At 35.5% G+C, this 20,436-nt stretch overlaps 1 protein-coding gene across 1 annotated transcript; it reads left to right on the forward strand.

Annotated features, from left to right (window-relative positions):
• Positions 1 to 524: 524 nt before the first annotated feature.
• Positions 525 to 1,023, forward strand: LOC133076499 (glutaredoxin-1). The gene has a single exon (XM_061171022.1). The coding sequence runs from the start codon at positions 567 to 569 to the stop codon at positions 885 to 887; it is 321 nt and encodes a 106-aa protein (XP_061027005.1). The 5' UTR covers positions 525 to 566; the 3' UTR covers positions 888 to 1,023.
• The last annotated feature ends 19,413 nt before the right edge of the window (positions 1,024 to 20,436 follow it).

Raw genomic sequence — 20,436 nt, forward strand, 5'->3', positions numbered from 1 at the left:
TATGCACATTTGATGTATTTATTCTGTTAATTATATGTTTCTAAATTATAGACTTGTACTTGCTTCTCTTTACACACCCAGGTGTCAGCTGAAAAAATTCTCAAAAAATTCTCAGCCAAAAAGTTGAGAATTATGTTTTATTCAGTCCTTACTGAGGACTGTAACCCAGGATACAGCCTCTCAGATAGCTCTGAGGAACTGTTCCAAAGAGGTAAGGGAGGAACCAGGATATACAGGAGTTTTTGCAGGAAAAAAAAAATGTAGTCAAACATCAAATGATTACTGCTAATCACAAAAACAGACATCTCAACTTAATGATTTTACTACTTTTCTACATACAGGAAAATGCAAGAGTCTGGGCTTACTGAAATCATTCCTTTGATATGCATTTTAACTATCTAGGATCAATATTCTGTCTGTTTCCATTCTGAATCCTCTCAAGGTGCACAGCTGCATTGGCTGATAGCTATGGCCTCAACATTCTTTGTTTACTGAAATGGCAGGCTTTATTCCCGAGCAATACCTGCAATTGAGGTTTCCTCCCCAGGAGATAGCAACCTGTCAGCATGGCTCAAGCGTTTGTGAACAGCAAAATCCAGCCTGGGAAGGTGGTTGTGCTCATCAAGCCCACCTGCCCCTACTGCAGAAGGGCCCAGGAGCTCCTCAGCCAATTGCCCTTCAAACAAGGGCTTTCGGAATTTGTCGATATCACAGCCCACAATGACACCAACGAGATTCAAGATTATTTACAACAGCTCACAGGAGCCAGAATGGTACCTCGGGTCTTCATCGGTAAAGACTGCATAGGTGGATGCAGTGATCTAGTAAATATGCATGAGAAAGGGGAGCTGTTGACAAGGCTAAAGCAAATTGGAGCTCTGCAATAATTACAGAGCAGACCCCAGGCTGATATCCCCCTTGAGAGCTGGATGGCGTTGCAGATAATGACAGCACTTCCTGGTGGATGGACCTGGGGCTACGTTTACCCAGCTACAGCAACTGTTTACTTACAATTTTGAAATATGTTAATGCAAATAAAGTGGGGGGCAAAAACAGCTTTTTTTTCTTTTGACTCAGTATTAAAAGTGGACCAACTTGCCCAAAACAACAGGTCTGAGAAGTTCGATGGATGTCTCAGGTTTCTTGTGGATTGGCCCTTTGGGTTCCAAAAGACCAAGACAAGATATGCTTAGGATTCACTCACTGACCCAAAAGATGTTCCTTTTCTTTGGCACGTGTTCCTTACTATGTGTTCTCCACATGCTGGGGCTCCTCTACTTCAACACCAGTGTTTCTCAACCAAGTATATCCCAGACCCCCTGGGTTGAATCTATAGTTGGTTTTCTGCTACTGTCCAAAGATTATTTTGTTGAGTTTGACTTTATAGAATTTGTCATAAGAAATCAATAGATATTTTGAATATGCTTTTTCAGAGGGTGTCTCCCTAGCCACCATCCCCACCCCACCTCTTACCCCCTCCTACTTTTTTTTTTTCTAATAAAACCTGCATGTTTTTCTCCTGTTAATTTATCTTTTTTATTATTATTATTATTTATTTATGGCTGTGTTGGGCCCTCGTTTCTGTGCGAGGGTCCTCTCCAGCCGCGGCAAGTGGGTGCCATTCTCCATCGCGGTGCGCAGGCCTCTCACCATCGCGGCCCCTCCCGCTGCGGAGCACAGGCTCCAGACGCACAAGCCCAGCAACTGTGGCCCACGGGCCCAGTCGCTCCGCGGCATGTGGGATCCTCCCAGACCAGGGCTCGAACCCGCGTCCCCCGCACTGGCAGGCAGACTCCCAACCACTGCGCCACCATGGAAGCCCCCCCTCCTACTTTTGAATCACTGCTGTGAACCAGTGTTCTGAAGCGTGACAACTCATAGATCTCATAGGAAATATTCAACAATTCCGTGAAGGGTCTGAGCACCCAGTCTGAAAGACGCCACTGAAAAGTTAAGCACGGTTGGTCTTCATTTTCTGCCACAGGGATCAGAGGTATAAATGCAGATGCTACCATCATGTGGCAACACTCTGTTATGTAAGATGGTTGTCCAGGGAATCCTGAACAAGTGTGTATTAATTTGTTTAGATTATAAACAAAAGTAAAACATAAAATTTTAAATGTTACATAGAAAACTTGTATCCCCCACTTCCAAGAATATATCTGTGAAAGTAGCCAAATTTGGGAAACACTGTTCTGATTTTCTCTCTCTCCTTTTTTTCCCCCCTCACTCTATGAAAACTTAAGAATTCCTTATTGTGAAGGTTGCTCTAGAATTGCAAGTTTAAGTTAATTTCCTTCTGTAGTCTCTAGTATGAATGGTTAATTTCTTCTCTAATAAAGTACCCATGGATCAAAAAAAAAGAAAAAAGAAATAGCAGACAACGTTCTTTGTTCACACAGGGAAGTAAAAGTAATAGTGAATAAATGAAATAGTCTTGGAAAGTGTAGGGATTACCAAGAATGGAAAAGACTGATCAGGTCTGTTGGTCATACATCACAAGGAGTTGAAGAACAAAAAAAGGGGCATTCAAGAAAATCAGGCCAATGACAAAATAGACTTCAGCCATGTGTTCTAAGGTGATTAATAAAATAAATATACTATAAACAAGGGCTGGGTCAGCTCACTCAATCCTTAATATCCTATGAAATTTAAAGAATCTAAATGGCACAAAAACTGATAAGTCACACATATATTTTTAATAAGATCAACATATCATAATGATGAAACAAAGGAGGTAGCAGGTTGCAAACAACGAAAACCTATGTCAAAGGCATAAACTTGAAAAAAAAAGTATAATTGACCTAACAGTGAATGACATTACAAAAAGAAGCTCCATTTGAAGATCAATGGCTCAATTTTGAATCCCCTTGGGAGAAGCAAGGCAGATCCAGGTCCCAACCAAGAATCCAAAACCTGACTGTTTAGAGAAGGTATCCTTTATTCTTGTAAGTCAATAAGGTAATTACAACTCTGGAATTATATGAAAGTAACATCACTAAAATCTTTAAAAGATATCAAACTAAGCATAGCTATGATACTCGAAAGCTATGCAAACAGAGAACTAATCAAAAAATGTATTAAGTCACAGAATTGGTTGGAATGCAAATGAGATAATTAGTTTAGTGATAACTGTGCTTCTGTGTCTTTTGCCTTGTGTTTAAGGTATATGAATCAGTTGTAATAATTTCATAATAACAGTTTAAGATTTTAATGGAATTTAAAATATACAATCCATTTTTTAAATCTACAAATGGTTTTAAATGCTCTGTTTATTACATTTATATTTTCAGTACACTGAGCATTAAACAAAGAACAAATAGTCATGGATGTGCTTCTCCTGTACAAAAGCCTCAGACATAAAAGAACCTTTTGTCAGGGAATGGAGTGTGCCCATTAACACCTACTGTCACATTAAGAGATCATTTCCTTGATAATAAGAGAGGGCAATCTCAGAAATACCATTCACAGAAAACTTTTAATAAAAAATGAAAGATAAGAGCCAGAGATATTATCCAAGGAGGACAGAATCCCTAAGCTTCAATTTTTTATCATTAGTGTAGGCATATTTATATCTAGTGTAAATGTGAACAGGATTAAATATATAAAAGTGCTTGATAGAAAATAACTGATTCATAAATGTTAGTTGTCCAAATTTCATTAAGTGTGAGGTGCAAATAGATATAAATAATGAGTCTAATTGTCCCCTGGCAATGGAGAGATGTTTCACCTTGGAAGATGACAGTGACCATGAAAAATCCCCCCAGAGGGAGCATAACTGACCCACAGTTCCAGCTGCCATGCTCTGAAATCCATTACCACTTTTGCACTAAGGCTACCTTTCCAGTGATGCTCCCAGACAGTGATGGAACAAAGCAAGCCTCCTAAGGCAGATCTACTCCTAAGAGATGGGGGACTCTTCCAATGGGAGGGTTTGGCTTGTGGGCTCCCCATTCGCCTTGCTGAATTCTATCTGAACAGTACTGCAGTTTAAGACTCTTACATCAAAACTTCCTTCTTTATTTCTCTCCTTCACAAAGTCACACCTGCACCACAGTCTAATGTTCTCTCAGCCTCTCCTAGTTCCTTCCCCATTTTGTCTCACAAGCATTTCCCTAAGAAATCTCTTACATGTATAATGCCGTCTTGGCATCTATTTCTCAAAGGATCTGGACTAACACAGGGACCCAGCTTGCTTTGGTCAGGGCAATAATTTATAATATTCTAGAGCTTTTAGCAAGCTGAAGAATTAATTCTCTTCTGAAGGAAGACTTTCACTCACAGGTAGAAGCAGACCCAATTGATTTAAAGGACTTAAAAGTTCTAGCATTAAAAGACTATATTAAATCCATAAAAATAACCCATTTACAAAGGCTAACGGTACCATTAGTGAAAATAATGAAAAATCCTTGTGTAAATGTATGTTTGGAATTCAAGATAATCCTTGGTCAAGGCCATTTGGCCCTGTCTTAAAATCAATCATAAAATGTACTTTCTGAAGTATGTGTTTATTTATTTAAAAAAACAAGTGCCCCCCAAAAGCCACAGTACAGATGAAAAAATCTATAATAGGTATAAGATTATGTATTCTAAAGAGGCATATACTGAAAAGGCTTCCCATACTACCTTATTTAAATATTTTCTTAAATTCTTTGAAAGCTGTACAGTATAAAGCAGGTCTACAATTCATTTCCTTACCTGTTGTTTCCATATTGCTTTCATTCTCATCTTGAGTTTTAAAATATACATTTTTAATTCTTATAACTATTATGGTAACCCTTTTAGACACCCGGATTCCTAAGAGACCAAAATTTAACCAAATTGAATTAGAGAAAAAAATTAATCCCTTTTCAAAGTGCTATATCTCTGCTAGTTTTTTTCCAATCTGTCTACTTTTGCTCAAAGGTCATATATGAACTCTGATGATGAACCCCAAAAGAATCACTAAATATCCAAATACTTATTGAGCATCTCACATAGGGAACACATCATAACAAACAGGAAAGTACCTTTCTTGTAAATTATTCCTATATCATCAGCATTACAATGTATCTAAATGTTAGAAGATTCTGTACTGCTTGAGGAGTGGGTTCAACTACATAGCCCAATAAATTATTCAGTTGTACTTTTTTCCTGATATTTGATGTTTTTCCTTACTTCACTCTCGCCATATTTTCTTTGTCCATTTACTCACAGAATGCAGCTCTTTGCAAAAATATTTAGCTTTCAAGTGTCATTTTTAAACATTAGTTTCTTCAGTCCTTTAATCACTTTTACTGAAATAGCTGGACTCCTGCACATTGATGACATTTGTTTGGAATTCAGTTCGCAAAAAGATTTTAAAGTATTTTAATAAGATATAAATTTACATGGGTTCTATGATACAGACAAAAAAATCCATCACCTTGTCTTGTTTTTTCCTCAATCCAAGGGTGATTATCTTCAGGAAAGTCATGACTTAGAGCTAGAACTGATAATCTTACTTAACAAACACTTACTCAGTGCTTACTATAAGAAATAATTACCTTCTATTTAGAAATTTATAAAGTTCCCTCAGCAATCCTATGATGTAGGTGTTATTATTATTCCCAATGTTGCAGTTGAAGTTATCTCAAGGTCACACAACCTAGTCATAGTCTAGATTTGAAACCAGGTAGCCTTGAACCAGAATCAGTAATCTTAGTACAGCCTATGCTGCCCACAGCATGACTCTGGTGACTACAAACTGTAAATTGCATAATTCCGTGCTATAGAAAGGAATGATTAGCTCTCTATAATTTGGATGACAAAAGAATGTCCTCCTATTTTCTACTGGAGAATGATCGATGGTGGCTGCTTGGAGTTGTGAGTTTTGAAGAATTTTGAATATGAGTCTGCACCCAAAAAGAAAGAGTACTGAGATCCACCAGGGGTGTCTGACAAAGGCACAGGGAGATAAGCTGTACTCTCTAGACACACATTAGCCGTCTCTGAGTCAGATTTTCCCAATTTAAGCCTACTGTTCCTTCTACACTTTAAAATGTATGAGGTTTTAAAAGTAAGAACAAAGGGGCTGAGGAGTCACAAGGAGCTTTAAATGAAGTTTAGTTTTTCATTATCATAGCCTAATGATATTTTGGGGAGTCAAAATCCTCCTTAAAGAAATCAGTAACTTTGTATAGTTAAAAACCATGAAATACGAAGAGCAATTTGTCCATCAACAGAGACTGTCTTCCTAGATAAGCTGGCTTCTACTGTACCCTCTGAAAAAGGGTGCCATGACTGAGGTGAGCTTGGTCTGTTGGCATCTACCTAACTAGCCTCCAGATAAAGTCTAGCTGAATAATTTTGACAAAACAATCTTGAGGAAAGGAAAGGACATAGTTACTGAAAACAATAATCTTACTTATTTCCTTGTCTCAGCAAACATCTCCCTCTTTTGAAACAATACACTTTCAAAGACTTTTCTCTAGTTAAGGGTCTGATAAATAAATTTCTCATTATTTCAAAGGTGTTTTTAAAAGTGTGTTATGAACAGAAAAGGTTAGTCCCTTAACTAGAAACAAACAACTTAAATGAAACAAAAATCTGATATATACCTTTTCTAGCTATTCATCCACCCATTCATCAAATGTTTACTGAGAACATGCTACATATGTGTGTGACATTCTATAGGTGGTACTGAAAAAAGAATATAACAAAGATTCATACTCACATATTCAGAGTGTAGCATGGGGGCAGATAAGTAAAGTTTGATACAAAATACTAGGTAATTAATAGAGATATGTGCAAGATATTTTACTGGGCATAGATGAAAGTATATTTAAATTTTTCTCCAAATCAAGAGAGGATTAAGTAATCCTTCAATGGAATTACCTTTGTTCTGAGTATTAAAACATATTTAGGATTTGTCCAGTGGACAAGAAACAGAGGAGGCAAACACAGAGGAAAAAATTAGCATGCCATGAAGCAGTTTTATGGAAAGGTGGGGACGGTGGAAGTGAAGGCTAGGAAGTAGACAGGCAGAATTGAGCTCATATATACCACAAGAAGGAGAGAATTGGGGCTTTCTCCAGAGCTTAGTGAGAAGCCACTGGGCAAGAAAGTTTTACTATTGATATGACATGGTTGCAACTGTTTATTTTCAATACATATTTTATACACAGACTTTTTTTGTCTATCTGAAAGCATGATGGCGGATAGAACATGGGAAAAGACTGGAGATAAAGAAACCAGTTAACTATTTAAACAGTAAAGAAGATGTGATGCAGGCCTAAACTTCTACAGAAAAACTCAGATTCAAAAAATATCTTTGTATATAACAGTTCAAATTATATGGGTCAATGGGCTCCAATTGATTTATGCATTAGTCATATTTTTGTTCTGCTTTATATGTATTTGTACTTTCACATATTATTCACAACAGCTTTATGAGATTAGGAATATAATCTCAGTTTTACTGATAAGAAAATAAGATCTAGAGAAGTAACTCACCCAGTGACATACTGCTAGAAAATAATGAAGGCATAGGTCAAATCCAAGACTTCAAACCCCATTCTTCTCTCCCACAATGGCTTTGATAGAAAATTATTCATCAAAGTAACTAAAAAGTTGACTTTTGTTGTTGTGATTGTATTGTATATTCAATGGCTATTTTGTCATGCCAGTGTTCAAGATCTATGATTTTCCATGCAGTTAGAGACACTATAATCCTTGCAAATATTTAAAATGTCAATCAAGGAGGTAGAACCAACAATAGAAGTGTGAAATATATAAATAATGTCTTTTATTACCCAGTAAAAGAAAAATTTCTTATATAATCCACAAATTCTCCTTATTAGCCATTAGATAGAAAGCTCCCTATTACTTATTTACTTGAAAATTAAGATAAAATAAAGGTTTCATTTCTCTTTTCTAGCTACTTTTTGTTAAGATAAGATTTGCATGCAGTGAAATGCATAGAGCTTAAGTGTACACTTCTACATAAGGCTATTGCACAGAAGATTTGTTGCTACCAACTCTCCATCTCCTAATGGAGCATTAATTAATCTTTTTTTCCTTTTTATAAGCAGAGAAAAATCATTTTTCTTCATCCCTCATCCATACAGTGTCTAGCTACTCTTGTAGAATATTTGACCCCACTTTCACTGTGTTACTTTGGGGTAATCATGTCTTGCCTGGGACAAGATGGGGTGGGCATCAACACCCTAATTACTTACTGTGGGGTAATTAATAAGAACTATATCTCTGGGGTAGAGTACCATGTGTGCACATCCAGGAGAAAATTAATGAAGATGAATACTAAAAACCCAACACTGTTTACATTATTATTTATGCTTTTAACTGTCAATTATCTTTGAAGACATTTTTACAATAATGCAAAAGTGTCTTTATTTATCCTATCTACATATTTACTATTTCCATTCTCTTTTGGTCTTTGTGTAGATTCAACTTTCTATCTGGTATTATTTTCCTTCTGCTTGAAGAACTTAAAAAAAAACATATTTCTTGTAGTCTAGTCGGCTGCCAGTGAATTCTCTCAGCTTTATTTTTCTTTGAAAAAAAATTATAGTTCACTTTCATCTTTGAAAAATACTTCTTGGGGTTTAGAATTCTAGGTTGACAGATTTCTTCACAAATTTTTCATTTGCAGAGTTTAATCTACTCTAAATCCCATTCCGTGAACTTGCTCAGTTTATTTGCCTCCCTCGTCCAGAAATTATTCTTTTCTGGAAGTTGGTCTTTTCCTAGCCATGGAGCATTATCCTAAGCATCTATATTCAGTCAAACATTAAGGGGACACCTTTACAGATTTCTAGACCCTCTTCTTTCTGTAACTCCCTTTTGTCGAGTACTTGACCCCACAAATTTTAGCCATCTTGACCTCTACAGATTCTGAACTTTATCTCCTCAACTCAGCAAAATTGCCAAGCTCAGTTTGGTTCTTCACTCCCTGTACCACAGAATGAAAATTTTCTCCAGGCAGAAAGCTGTGTCAATTTGGAGGGATTACATTTTTCATATCCCGTTTCCCAGGGATCATGGTCCCATGCCACAATATGAAAAGAGCTCTTTCCAGTTGTTTACCCTATGATTCTGGAGCCTCTTATTCCCTCATGGATGGAAACAGACTTACTTAATACTGTTTTTGAGACTCACCCATGGTTTCGTGTTCATTTTTTAAAGTAGTATTCCATTTTTTCAATATACCAATTTATTCTCCAGTTAATAAATGTTTTGGGTTTTTTACAGATTTTAGTTACTGAGCTAAAGCTTTTACAAACATCTGTGTATCAATACTTGTTTGGAGATACATTTCCATTTCTCCTGGACATTTATGTAGAATTGCTGTGTTGTAGAATAGATGAATGATTAACTTCATAAGAAACCACACAGCAATTCTCCAATAAGAAGAGTTATACCACTTTGCATTCCCACTAACAATGTATGAACAATCCAGTTTCCTACAAATTTGACATTTTCAGTCTTTTGAACGTTAGACATTCTAAGTGGTATAAAATGGTGTTTAATCATGATTTTATTTTGCATTTTCATGATGACTAGTTACGTTAAGTATATTTTAAGTGCTGATTGGCTATTCAAGCATATTCTTTTGTAAAGTGTTCAAGTGTTTTGCCCATTTTCAATTGAGTTTTTCTTTTAATTGAATTTTCTAGGCATGTCAGGTTATTTTTTTATTATATGTTGAACATTGTAAGGAATATGGATGATGTTGACTCTTTTAAAGGCTGTGAGATTGTTGTTGGCAGTAGTTAAATTACTGGCAGCTTTTTTCAATCATGTTAGACTTGGTTTTCTGCTTTGAAACTATCACAGGTTTGTCCTTAGTCCTATCCATACAGTAGTGGGTTGTCCTTTCTCCAAAGGGTTGGCACCTCTGAGGTCTCAACTAAATGCCTGTGGAGCTCTGGAAGGTCTTTCCATAGTTTGAAACCCCAGCAACCTCTGATATCTCAGTTCTGCTCTCAGGCCACCAGCAACTACCGCTGGTTAGGACACATGGAGACCTACCCTGTATGTGGCACCCCTGCCTTTGGCCAAGAGCTGGCAGCAAGCCCCTCGTAGACTTCTGATGCTCCCCTCTGTACCATCTCCCTCTTTTCTAGCACCCTGCCTTACAAATACCAGCCAGTTCAACAGCTCCAAACTCTAACATCGGCCTCCTCCATTCAATGAGACCACCATGCTTTGCCTGGACTTCATCTTCCTGTGCTGCAATAGGGAATGTGCCCAATCAATCTTTGCAAACATAGACTTGTCTCCTGTTTTCCCCTTATCTCAAAGATCTTGAAAACTGTTGGATCAGACATTGTGTTTAGTCTTATAGTTACAGGTAGAAGGGCAAGTCTGGTACAAGCTGCTACATTATTGCCAGAGTAAAGTCTTCTAGCTATTTTTAACCCTTAACAAAATGTCAAGAAATCCTATTCTACCATTACCTATCCAGTTAGACTGTTTTCAAGTGCCATGTAATAATTGGAAGAATTTCTCTTTCTCTTCCCATGGCTTTGAGGAGTCTCTAGAAAGAGGTATTAGCTAGAATCTGCCTAAAGATCTCAGATCCATGGTAAAACACAAAGTAAAATTGCAAAGCATATTAAGCAAGTTCTTAAATTATATGCAAACATTAGTCCTCAACTACTATAAAAATTGTGAAGAATATTAATACCAAATGTAGAACTATTCATTTAATCCCAGACTTTCAAAATGCATACATATAGTAATAAAATGATCTCAAGTATAAAAATCTTTCATGTCAATCAAAAGCAATGTTATAGATGGATCTGACATAAAATCTGTGTATAACAAGGCATCTGACAAATGCTTGAGGAACTGCAAAAGATATTAAAATGCTATTTTTAGCAAATCCCAATTTAGTTTCAAAATGCATATTATAATTCAGAACATCAATATATAAGAATTAATAAAATCAAAGGATAGATAATATGTTCTATTCTAAAATAGAATGAGTGAGGGATGTGAAAATGGAAATTACAAGAAGCATATATTCATTTTACAAATGTTATTTTATTAGCATGTTTCTTAATTTAAATCCATGCCATATAATGCAATTTAATGTTTGACAAAAAGATATTAATTTTATATATATTAAAATTAGAGAATCTTATGAGAAAAATCATTGCTAATTTTGTTTACATATAGTAGTGCTAAATACGTTAAAATATTTTGTATTTTCTTAACCATTTTCTGTCACCAGTTTCTATCTATACAGTGCTAAAATGTCTGTGGATATTTTGAGTCCCTTCTCTTAACCTTCCCTTTGTGGTTCTTGGAAATCTGAGAACAGGATAGTACTGGAAGGCTGACTGCCACCACATTTCTAAGTATTCATAATGTCATTTTGGTCATTATTTGTGGCCTGGAAATCTAGAAAATTCTGTTGTGGGCTCCAATATGTTAATATCCACATTCTACGAAGTATTTGGTAAAGATGAGAACTGGGAATTAAGACACTCAAAATCGCCTTTTATTCACTCATCTGCATTAAGATATTAATTTTTTTAATTATCTGAGCTCCTGAATGCTTCCTTAATAATTACGGGTGCCATGTAAATAGGAATCAGAGAGTAAGGGGAAAAATGTGACAGAATGAGCTTGTAAAGATGTCTCTCAGGTACTTTCTATTTCAAATATTCTTTTTGCGTGTGTGTGGTGAAAGAAAGCACAGTGTTTATTGCAGGTGCCAAGCAAGGACATTTCAAATATTCTTTTGTTCTAGGAATGCAAAAAATTTTTTTTTCAAAATTATTTTAATCGATAATCCAAGAGTCCTTGGAAAGGAAGTAAAGCTCTCTAAAATGATTACTTTGTAGGTTATAACATTCATTTGAAGGTAAACATTGCAGTATGTTAAAAAATATTAGTAACTAATTTTTATTAATGTTTTATACTTATGATTCACATATTATAATCAGAAATTAGCCAATAATTTCCTTGTAAAAGTTGTTCATACTCACTATCTTCAATTCTTCTCTTCCTCGTCTCTCTTTAACCTACTGCAGTCATACTTCTGGCCCCCATCACTCTACCACAATGATTTCCCCATTCTAATTCCAATGGTCGATTCTCCAGTCTTACCTAGCTTGACCTAGCAGCAGCATTTAACATCCTTAAGACATGTGATTCTACAATCAGCTTCCAGATTCCTTCATTTTTGAAGCTACTCATCCTCATTCTCCTTTGTAGCGTCTTCTCATTTTCTCTAATTCTCAAAGTTAGAGGTCCTTGAAAGTCAGTCCTTGAGCCTCTTCTGTTTTCTAATACTCTCACTCCTTGGGTGATTTTATCCAACCTTATGGTTTAATCTCATCGCCATACTGGCACAGCCAAATTTGTATCTCTGGTACGTACTCTGCAAATTTCTATTTAACTAATTCTATCTAGATTAGTTTAACAGCATCTCAGAATTAATAGATCCAAAAATAAGCTCTTGATCTTCCTTACAAAACTGCTTCTCCCTCCACCTTTCCCACTTTAATTAATGACAGTTCAATTCTTTCAGTTGTTTAGGGCAGAAATCTTAGTCATCTTTGGCTCTTCTCTTTTTCTGTTTCACTGATTTTAGTCCATCAAATCCAATGACTCCACCTTTGAAATCTATCCAGAATGTGACCACTTCTCACCACCTCTACTGCCAATCTAGTCCAAGCACCATCATTTTTCCTAGATCATTACATTACCCTCCTAGCTGGTGTCCCTTCTTCTACCCTTACCCCTGCACAATCCTTTCTCAACAAGGAAGCAACAACATTCCTGGTAAAATTCAAGACACATCATGTCATTGCTTTGCTCAAAACTACCCAATGGCTTCCCAATTCATTTCAAATTAAAGCCAGATTCTTTACAATGGTTAAAAGTTCTCACACGGTTTACCTTCCCACAATTCTTCCCAAAATTATTTCTTACTTTTCTCACAAATGTATCTCCTTGCTCTTCTGGGAGCACATCAAGCATGGTTCTGCTTGAGGGTCTTGCCTTTGCTGAGGCTTATCCCTCAAATATTCTTCCTCTAAATATCCACAGACTTCATTCCTTTAATTTCTTTCAGTTTTTTACTGATGCTTTTCCTGACCACCTTATTTAAAATTTCAATAACATCCTTAACTATTTAATTTCCTCTATGCATCTATCATTAACTTTCAAAATATTTTTTATTGTCTTTTCACTGAAATGTAAGATCCCAAAGGGCTGAAATTTTGTCAATGGCTGTGATTTTTATCAGTGACTGTGTCTCCAGGACCTAGAAAAACGTCTAGTAGCACTCAATAAATAATTCAGGGTGGATGAATGTTTCTTTACCAGAAAATAAGTAATATCCCTGAAGTAATGAGTTGTTTAACATTACAGATAATGCAGGTTGACAAAAAAAGAAAAAAAAACCCACTCATCTCAGGATTTTTAATCTTCTGGGCAGAATAAAAAAGGCAGTCTAGTAGAGTCTGGAAAATTGACTTAAAATGTAAAAAATCTTAAGGAAGAAAAAAGAAAGTGCCATATTTCTACTTATTGGATGATATATACAACAAAATGCTAACTACAACTATGACATTGAGAAAAAAACTGAGACTATGAACTTACATAATTAAGGCAGAGAAAAGTTTAAGTATATTTGCCAAACTTTCTCTTACAATATCATCTGTTCATGGGCAATCCAAATTTCAAATATGTTGAGTATAAATATTTCTTCATAAAACTGATAATGGTAGGTAATACATATATTTGTCTGGGGGAGGGGGTCTTCACTGATTTTAGTGCAAAGCTCAAATGTCTAAAAGAGAAGAACAAGACTTTCTGATAGATTGGTTTCACCCAGCCTATTCAGCTTTATTTCCTATTTAACTTCCAAAAGATCTTCCACCAATGCATGGTTATTTCCTCTCTATCCACAGCATGTCCATACCTGCCATTTTGATTTTTTTCATATTGTTTCTATACACACATATCAGCATACATACACCCCCACATATACATACCCATACACATTCCAGTTTTTTTGGTCCCAATCTTATGCATTCTTCAAGGTTCACTTCAATTTTCAGTTTTTCCAGTTTGCTTTTAGCTGGTTTTCCAGTTCATTCCAATTTAAATTGCAGTCCTCCTTCCCAAGACATCTAAAATCTCCTCATCCCACTTTTGCCTGTCCATTTCCTTCCAGACATTCCAGAAATATTTATTAAATACCCACAATGTACAAGGCACTATGTTAAGTGCTTCAGATATAGAAATAACCAAGGTAAACGTGATTCCTGCTGTCATGGAGTTAACATTCTTACTTCAAGATTAATGGTATGCTTTCTCTGCAGTATTTTCCTAAAAATGATATTTTACATATAAAGTCACTTCATATATACTACAGACTCCTATACATACGGATTATTTCAAAGAGTTATTCTGTATTATCTATAATAGTTCATAGGCAGTATACATAAAAGACAGGTGAGTTAAAAAGAAAAAATACACAGGGCTAAATTTAAGATGAAATAATTTTCTCTTTATTCCTGTCTCTTTGTACTTCAAGAAGGATTAACTATACAAAAGGTTGTATTTGAATTCCAGGATTCAAAACAGCCTTTCTAATAGATCTCTATTTAAACTTTTGTAAAAAGTGACTTTAAAGGCTAATATGTCTAGTATATGGTCATATCCCTCTAGAGAATATAGTTCTTCAGAGGTTTTCCAGCATTCTATTAATATACCTCTTCTGGGAAGTTATCTGCTATCTTATTTTTTTTTCTGGAGTTTAATCAGAAGACTTTCCAATGCATTCTCCTTTGCAATAAAATTGTCTTAAAAATAATTCAAAACTAACCTAACTAAATAAACTTCATTGTGCAAAGGGCTTCTTTAAATAAATCATAACTTAAATGTCTACAGTGTTATTTTAAAATAACCCAATATAGTTTTGGGAATTATGACTATAATTGACATAAATATGTTATATACCATGGGGTAGAAGTGTTAAAAAATGTAAGAAAATCTTCACCAATATTCTAGTTCATCAATCAAGTAAAACTAGGCTTCAACCATTGTTCTGAGATGGGTTTTTGTCCTGCTTTGACCCTACATTTTCAGAGCTGCCTTCTCCTAAATCATTGTTTAAATACAGAATATAATGCACATAGCCTTGGGCAAATACTTCAAAATAATGATATTATTTGGTCCAATATATTTTATTTACTCTTTTCAATTGTGTAGAAAAGGAGGGTAAATTAAGACAGTGTTGGAATATGGCCAATGATAGCTTTAGGGTGTTGAAACACACACACACACACACACACACACACACACACACACACACACACTCCCATTCAAAGGAGGAAATAAATGTTGGGAGCAAACATGGAAAACAGTGCATAGAGTGTTACTCCAGTAAATCCCTTAGACATAATAAGCTGATTTATTTCCCAAATGACTGTTTTAGTGCTCTTATTCTCTAAGCCAAGATAAATTTAAAACATACTCATTTTTGAAAAGAATAACCCTCTCAGCATCTGTTCACATTTTACTATAAAGGGACATGTGTGTTTCTTTTGTATTTTCTCCTCTCATTACCAGATTCATGGGACCATACCTAGGCCTGTTGATCTCCAACATCTCTGCACCCTTCAGGGCCTGATTTTTTTGTATTTGTCTTTCTCTTTGACTCAAGGAAACCCACTTCTAAAGCCAATAGACAAATGGTTAATTGGTTTTGGCCTCCTTGTAACTAGAACATAAACATTTCTCCCATAGCCAATGTGATTTTTCTTGCATATCAGATTATCTTTTATCAATCTAGGGCTTTTCACTAGTACTCATGCACTAAAACACATATGCTGTAGCATTTCATAAGGATCTAGAATGTAAGAGGAAAAACCTATAAGAGGAAATAGTAACCTTAAGCAAAGTATCTAAAGAATATGAAGTCAATAAAATATAAATTCAAGACTATTTTTAATGTAGAGACTTTCAGCCTTATTTGCATATTAGAATCACCTGGAAACATTTTAAAAAATTTATGCCCAGATTGCAACCTAGAATGATTACAAAAGCTCCTGAGAGTGTTCCAATATGCAAATATGACAATCACTATCCCAAAAAGGAGGTAACAACTCACATGAAAAAGCTAAAGAAAGTTTCTACTTTGTTCCTTATTGGAATGACAGAGCAACTAAGTGGGAAAGTCAAGTAATGTGCCAGACTTTCTTCAGTTAGGAGGAGGATCTGGGAAGCAGAGGAAAAGGATCCCATTACCTCTATAGGCAAAATTTTTTTATTGAAGTATAGTTGATTTACAATATTGTGTTAGTTTCTGGTGTACAGAAAAGTGATTCAGTTATACATACTTTTTTTCTGATTCTTTTCCAGTATAGGTTATTACAAGATATTGAATATAGTTCCCTGTGCTTTACAGTAAATCCTTTTTATCTATTTTATATACAGTAGTGTGTATATGTTAATGCCACACTCCTAATTTATCCCTCCTCCCCCCTCTTTCCACTTTGGCAACCATAAGTTTGTTTTCTATGTCTAAAGTCTGTTTCTGTTTTGTAAGTTAGTTCATTTGCATTAATTTTTAGATTCCACATACAAGTGATTATATAATATTTGTCTTTCTCTGTCTGACTTACTTCACTTAACGTGATAATCTCTAGGTCCATCCATGTTGCCTCAAATGGCATTATTTCATTCTTTTTTATGGCTGACTAATATTCCATTGTATATATATATCATATCTTCTTTATACATTCATCTATCAGTGGACATTTAGGTTGCTTCCATGTCTTGGCTATTGTGAATAGTGCTGCTATGAACATCGGGGTGCATGTATCTTTTTGAATTAGAGTTTTCCAGATATATGCTCAGGAGTGGGATTGCTGAATCATATGGTAACTCTACTTTTAGTTTTTTAAGGAAACTCCACACTGTTTTCCATAGTGGCTGCACCAATTTACATTCTCACCAACAGTGTAGGAGGGTTTCCTTTTCTCCACAGCCTCTCCAGAATTTATTATTTGTAGACTTTTTGATGTTAACCATTCTGACCAGTGTGAGGTGGTACCTCATTGTAGTTTTAATTTGTATTTCTCTAATAATTAGCAATGTGGAGCATCTTTTCATGTGCCTGTTGGCTATCTGTATACCTTCTTCAGAGAAATGTCTGTTTAGGTCTTCTGCCCATTTTTTGAGTAGGTTGTTTGTTTTTTTGATACTGAGTTGTATGAGCTGTTTGTATATTTTGGAAATTAATCCTTTGTCAGTCACATAGTTTACAAATATTTTCACCCAGTTAGTAGGTTGTCTTTTCACTTTGTTTATGGTTTCCTTTGCTATGCAAAAGCTTATAAGTTGGATTAGATCCATTTGTTTACTTTTTCTTTTAATTGTTTTGCCTTGGAAGACTGATCTAAGAAAATACTGCTAAGAATATTTTGCCTGAGCTCTCCTCTAGGAGTTTTATGGCATCATGTCTTATATTTAAGTCTTTAAACCATTTTGAGTTTATTTTTGTAAATGGTGTGAAGCAGTGTTCTAACTTCATTGATTTTCATAAGGCTGCCCAGCTTTCCCAATACCACTTGCTGAAGAGACTGTCCTTACTCCATTGCATATTTTTGCCTACTTTGTCAAAGATTAATTAACTGTAGGTGTGTGGGTTTATGTCTGGGCTATCTACTCTGTTCCATTGTTCTATATGTCTGTTTTTGTGTATAGGCAAAATTTTAAAAATTGGTGTCATTGGTTGAATTATGTCTCCCCAAAAATGATACGTTTAAGCCCAAAGCCCCAATACCACAGAATATGAGCTTTTTTGGAACTAGGGTGTCAACAGAGGAAATCAAATTAAAATGAGGTTGTTAGAATGAGCCCTAATCTGACTGGTGTCCTAATAAAAAAGGAGAAATTTGGACACACAGACATACACAACAGAGGGAAAACAATGTTAAAATAAACGGAGAAGATAGCCATATGACTGACTAATGCATCTATAAGCCAAGGAACACCAAGGATTGCCAGCAAACTCCAGAAGCTAGAAGAGGCAAGGAAAGACTCTCCCCCTAAAGCTATCAGAGAGAACATGGTCCTGACCACACCTTATTTCAGACTTCAAGCCTCCGAAACTGTGAGACCATCAATTTCTGTTGTTTTAATCCACCCAGTGTATGGTACTTTATTATAACAGCCATAGGAAACTGCTACAGTTGCAAACTGGGATTATAGTGTTCTGAGAAAGTTTACAGTGGTTGAAGGAAAACTATGCAAGGGGTAAGGGAAATACAAAGTAATATTAAAGACTGGCCTCTATTCCTGTCCTGCCCCTAGTTTCTTCAGAACCTTTTTTTTTTTTTGATTCTCTATATATGTGTTAGCATACGGTATTTGTTTTTCTCCTTCTGACTTACGCCGGTGTAGAGAATGGTCTCGAGGACACGGGGAGGGGGAAGGGTAAACTGGGACAAAGTGAGAGAGTGGCATGGACTTATATATACTACCAAATGTAAAATAGATAGCTGGTGGGAAGCAGCCACATAGCACAGGGAGATCAGCTCAGTGTTTTGTGACCACCTAAAGGGGTGGGATAAGGAGGCTGGGAGGGAGACACAAGAGGGAGGAGATATGGGGATATATGTATATGTATAGCTGATTCACTTTGTTATAAAGCAGAAACTAACACCATTGTAAAGCAATTTTACTCCAATAAAGATGTTAAAAATTAAAAAAATTAAAAAAAAGAAAAAGACTGGTCTCTAAATAGTTGGAATTGCTTGGCACAATGTTTATCAAGGACTGACAATTACTGATACATTTTTCTTTTCTTCAAAATTAATTGTCTTGTTATTACTAATGTATGACAATGTACAATAACAAGCCCAGCTATTTTTCCTTTTAAAAAATGTCTTTTGCAGTATTAATTAGATCAGCATGCACTTTGTCTGAGACAGTTCAAAACACCAAAACAACTGTTTTAGATCTGATGTTTTAGATCTGATGTTTCTCACTGTAGAGACACACACTTTGTTCAGCATAAACATCTTCAACATTTTTGCAGCAAACCCAAACATTTCCATTTTATTACAGATGGAAAATAACTATTTTGGAAACAGTCAAAACCAAAACCTAAGCACTGACAGTGTGAATGTGAGTGATAAAGATAAAATCCAGCCATAGTTTGGTTCTTAGATTGACTATCAAATTTTATTTTTATTACTGTGATATAAACATATATGTATATACATGTGTGTAAATATATGCATTGTAATATTACATGTATACATATATAATGTATATTACAGACTTTTTTTCTATTATGTTTCTATTCTGTTACCATGTGTAAAATAGATAGCTAGTAGGAACCTGCTATATAGCACAGGGAACTCAGCTCCCTTCTCTGTGGTGACCAACATGGGTGGGATGGTGGGGTGGGAGGGAGATCCAAGAGGGAGGGGATATATGTATACATATAGCTGATTCACTTCACTGTACAGCAGAAACTAATACAACACTGTAAAGCAACTATACTCCAATTAAAAAACAAACATTGAAATTCAATACTTGTGCTATAAAAATGAATTTTAAAATTAATCAAAAGGCAAAGAAAAAAAAAAGATTGTCAAACTATGCAATTAATTATCTCTTGCTTTACTAAAAAACTAATTTCTTCTCCTAACTTCTTATGATGGTTCAGAGTAACACGTCTACTATTCTCAGCTTAGATAAGACACTTACTGATTTTATTGGCTCTATAATAGGGATGGAAACACCCATTGATAACCTTCTTCCAACTCCTATAGGATTTATAACCCATACCTCAGCATTGATATTTATAGTATTCAGTATCTTTGTTGTAAATTCCATGAGGGCAAGAATCTAAGAGAGGGACATGTGCATAAGAGAATGTTGACAGAGGGTAGTGGGAAAAGAGCTAAGTCAGCATGAGTCAGGAGGCCTGTGTTGGACTGCCAAAGCTGCCACTGTACCAACTTTATTTCAGACATATCACAACTTTCTTGAGACTTTGCTGCTCATTAAGAGAAAAAGTATTAGTAATCAATAGCAATAATGTGAAAAAATAGAGTAGAACTATCCACTAAAGTATTGGCAATTGATGCTTTCCCTTCCTTTGCCTATTCTTTAAATGCTAAATATTCTTGTGGGTCTGTTGTGATTCCCTTCTTTTTCTAACATAAAACACTCTCTCTGTACATTACACCTACTACCCCTCTAAGCTTTGATATCCAAATTTGTTGATTAAACATATCAGTTAGTGAAAACCAACTATATTTGCATCACAGATCTCTCTCTTGGGAGTCACATGTGTGCACCCAACCTCTGGTCATACATCCTCACTTGGCTGTCTCAGAGATAGTCCACGCTTACAAAGTTCAAAAGAGGAGTCATCTACTCCTCAGTCATGCCTCTCTTCTCATGTTCTCT

The sequence above is a fragment of the Eubalaena glacialis genome, chromosome 16, assembly GCF_028564815.1.
Source record: "Eubalaena glacialis isolate mEubGla1 chromosome 16, mEubGla1.1.hap2.+ XY, whole genome shotgun sequence".
Taxonomy (NCBI): Eukaryota; Metazoa; Chordata; class Mammalia; order Artiodactyla; family Balaenidae; genus Eubalaena; species Eubalaena glacialis.

Excerpts from the sequence above, each read along its gene's own strand:
- LOC133076499 (XM_061171022.1), top strand. The coding sequence starts at position 567 with ATGGCTCAAGCGTTTGTGAACAGCAAAATCCAGCCTGGGAAGGTGGTT.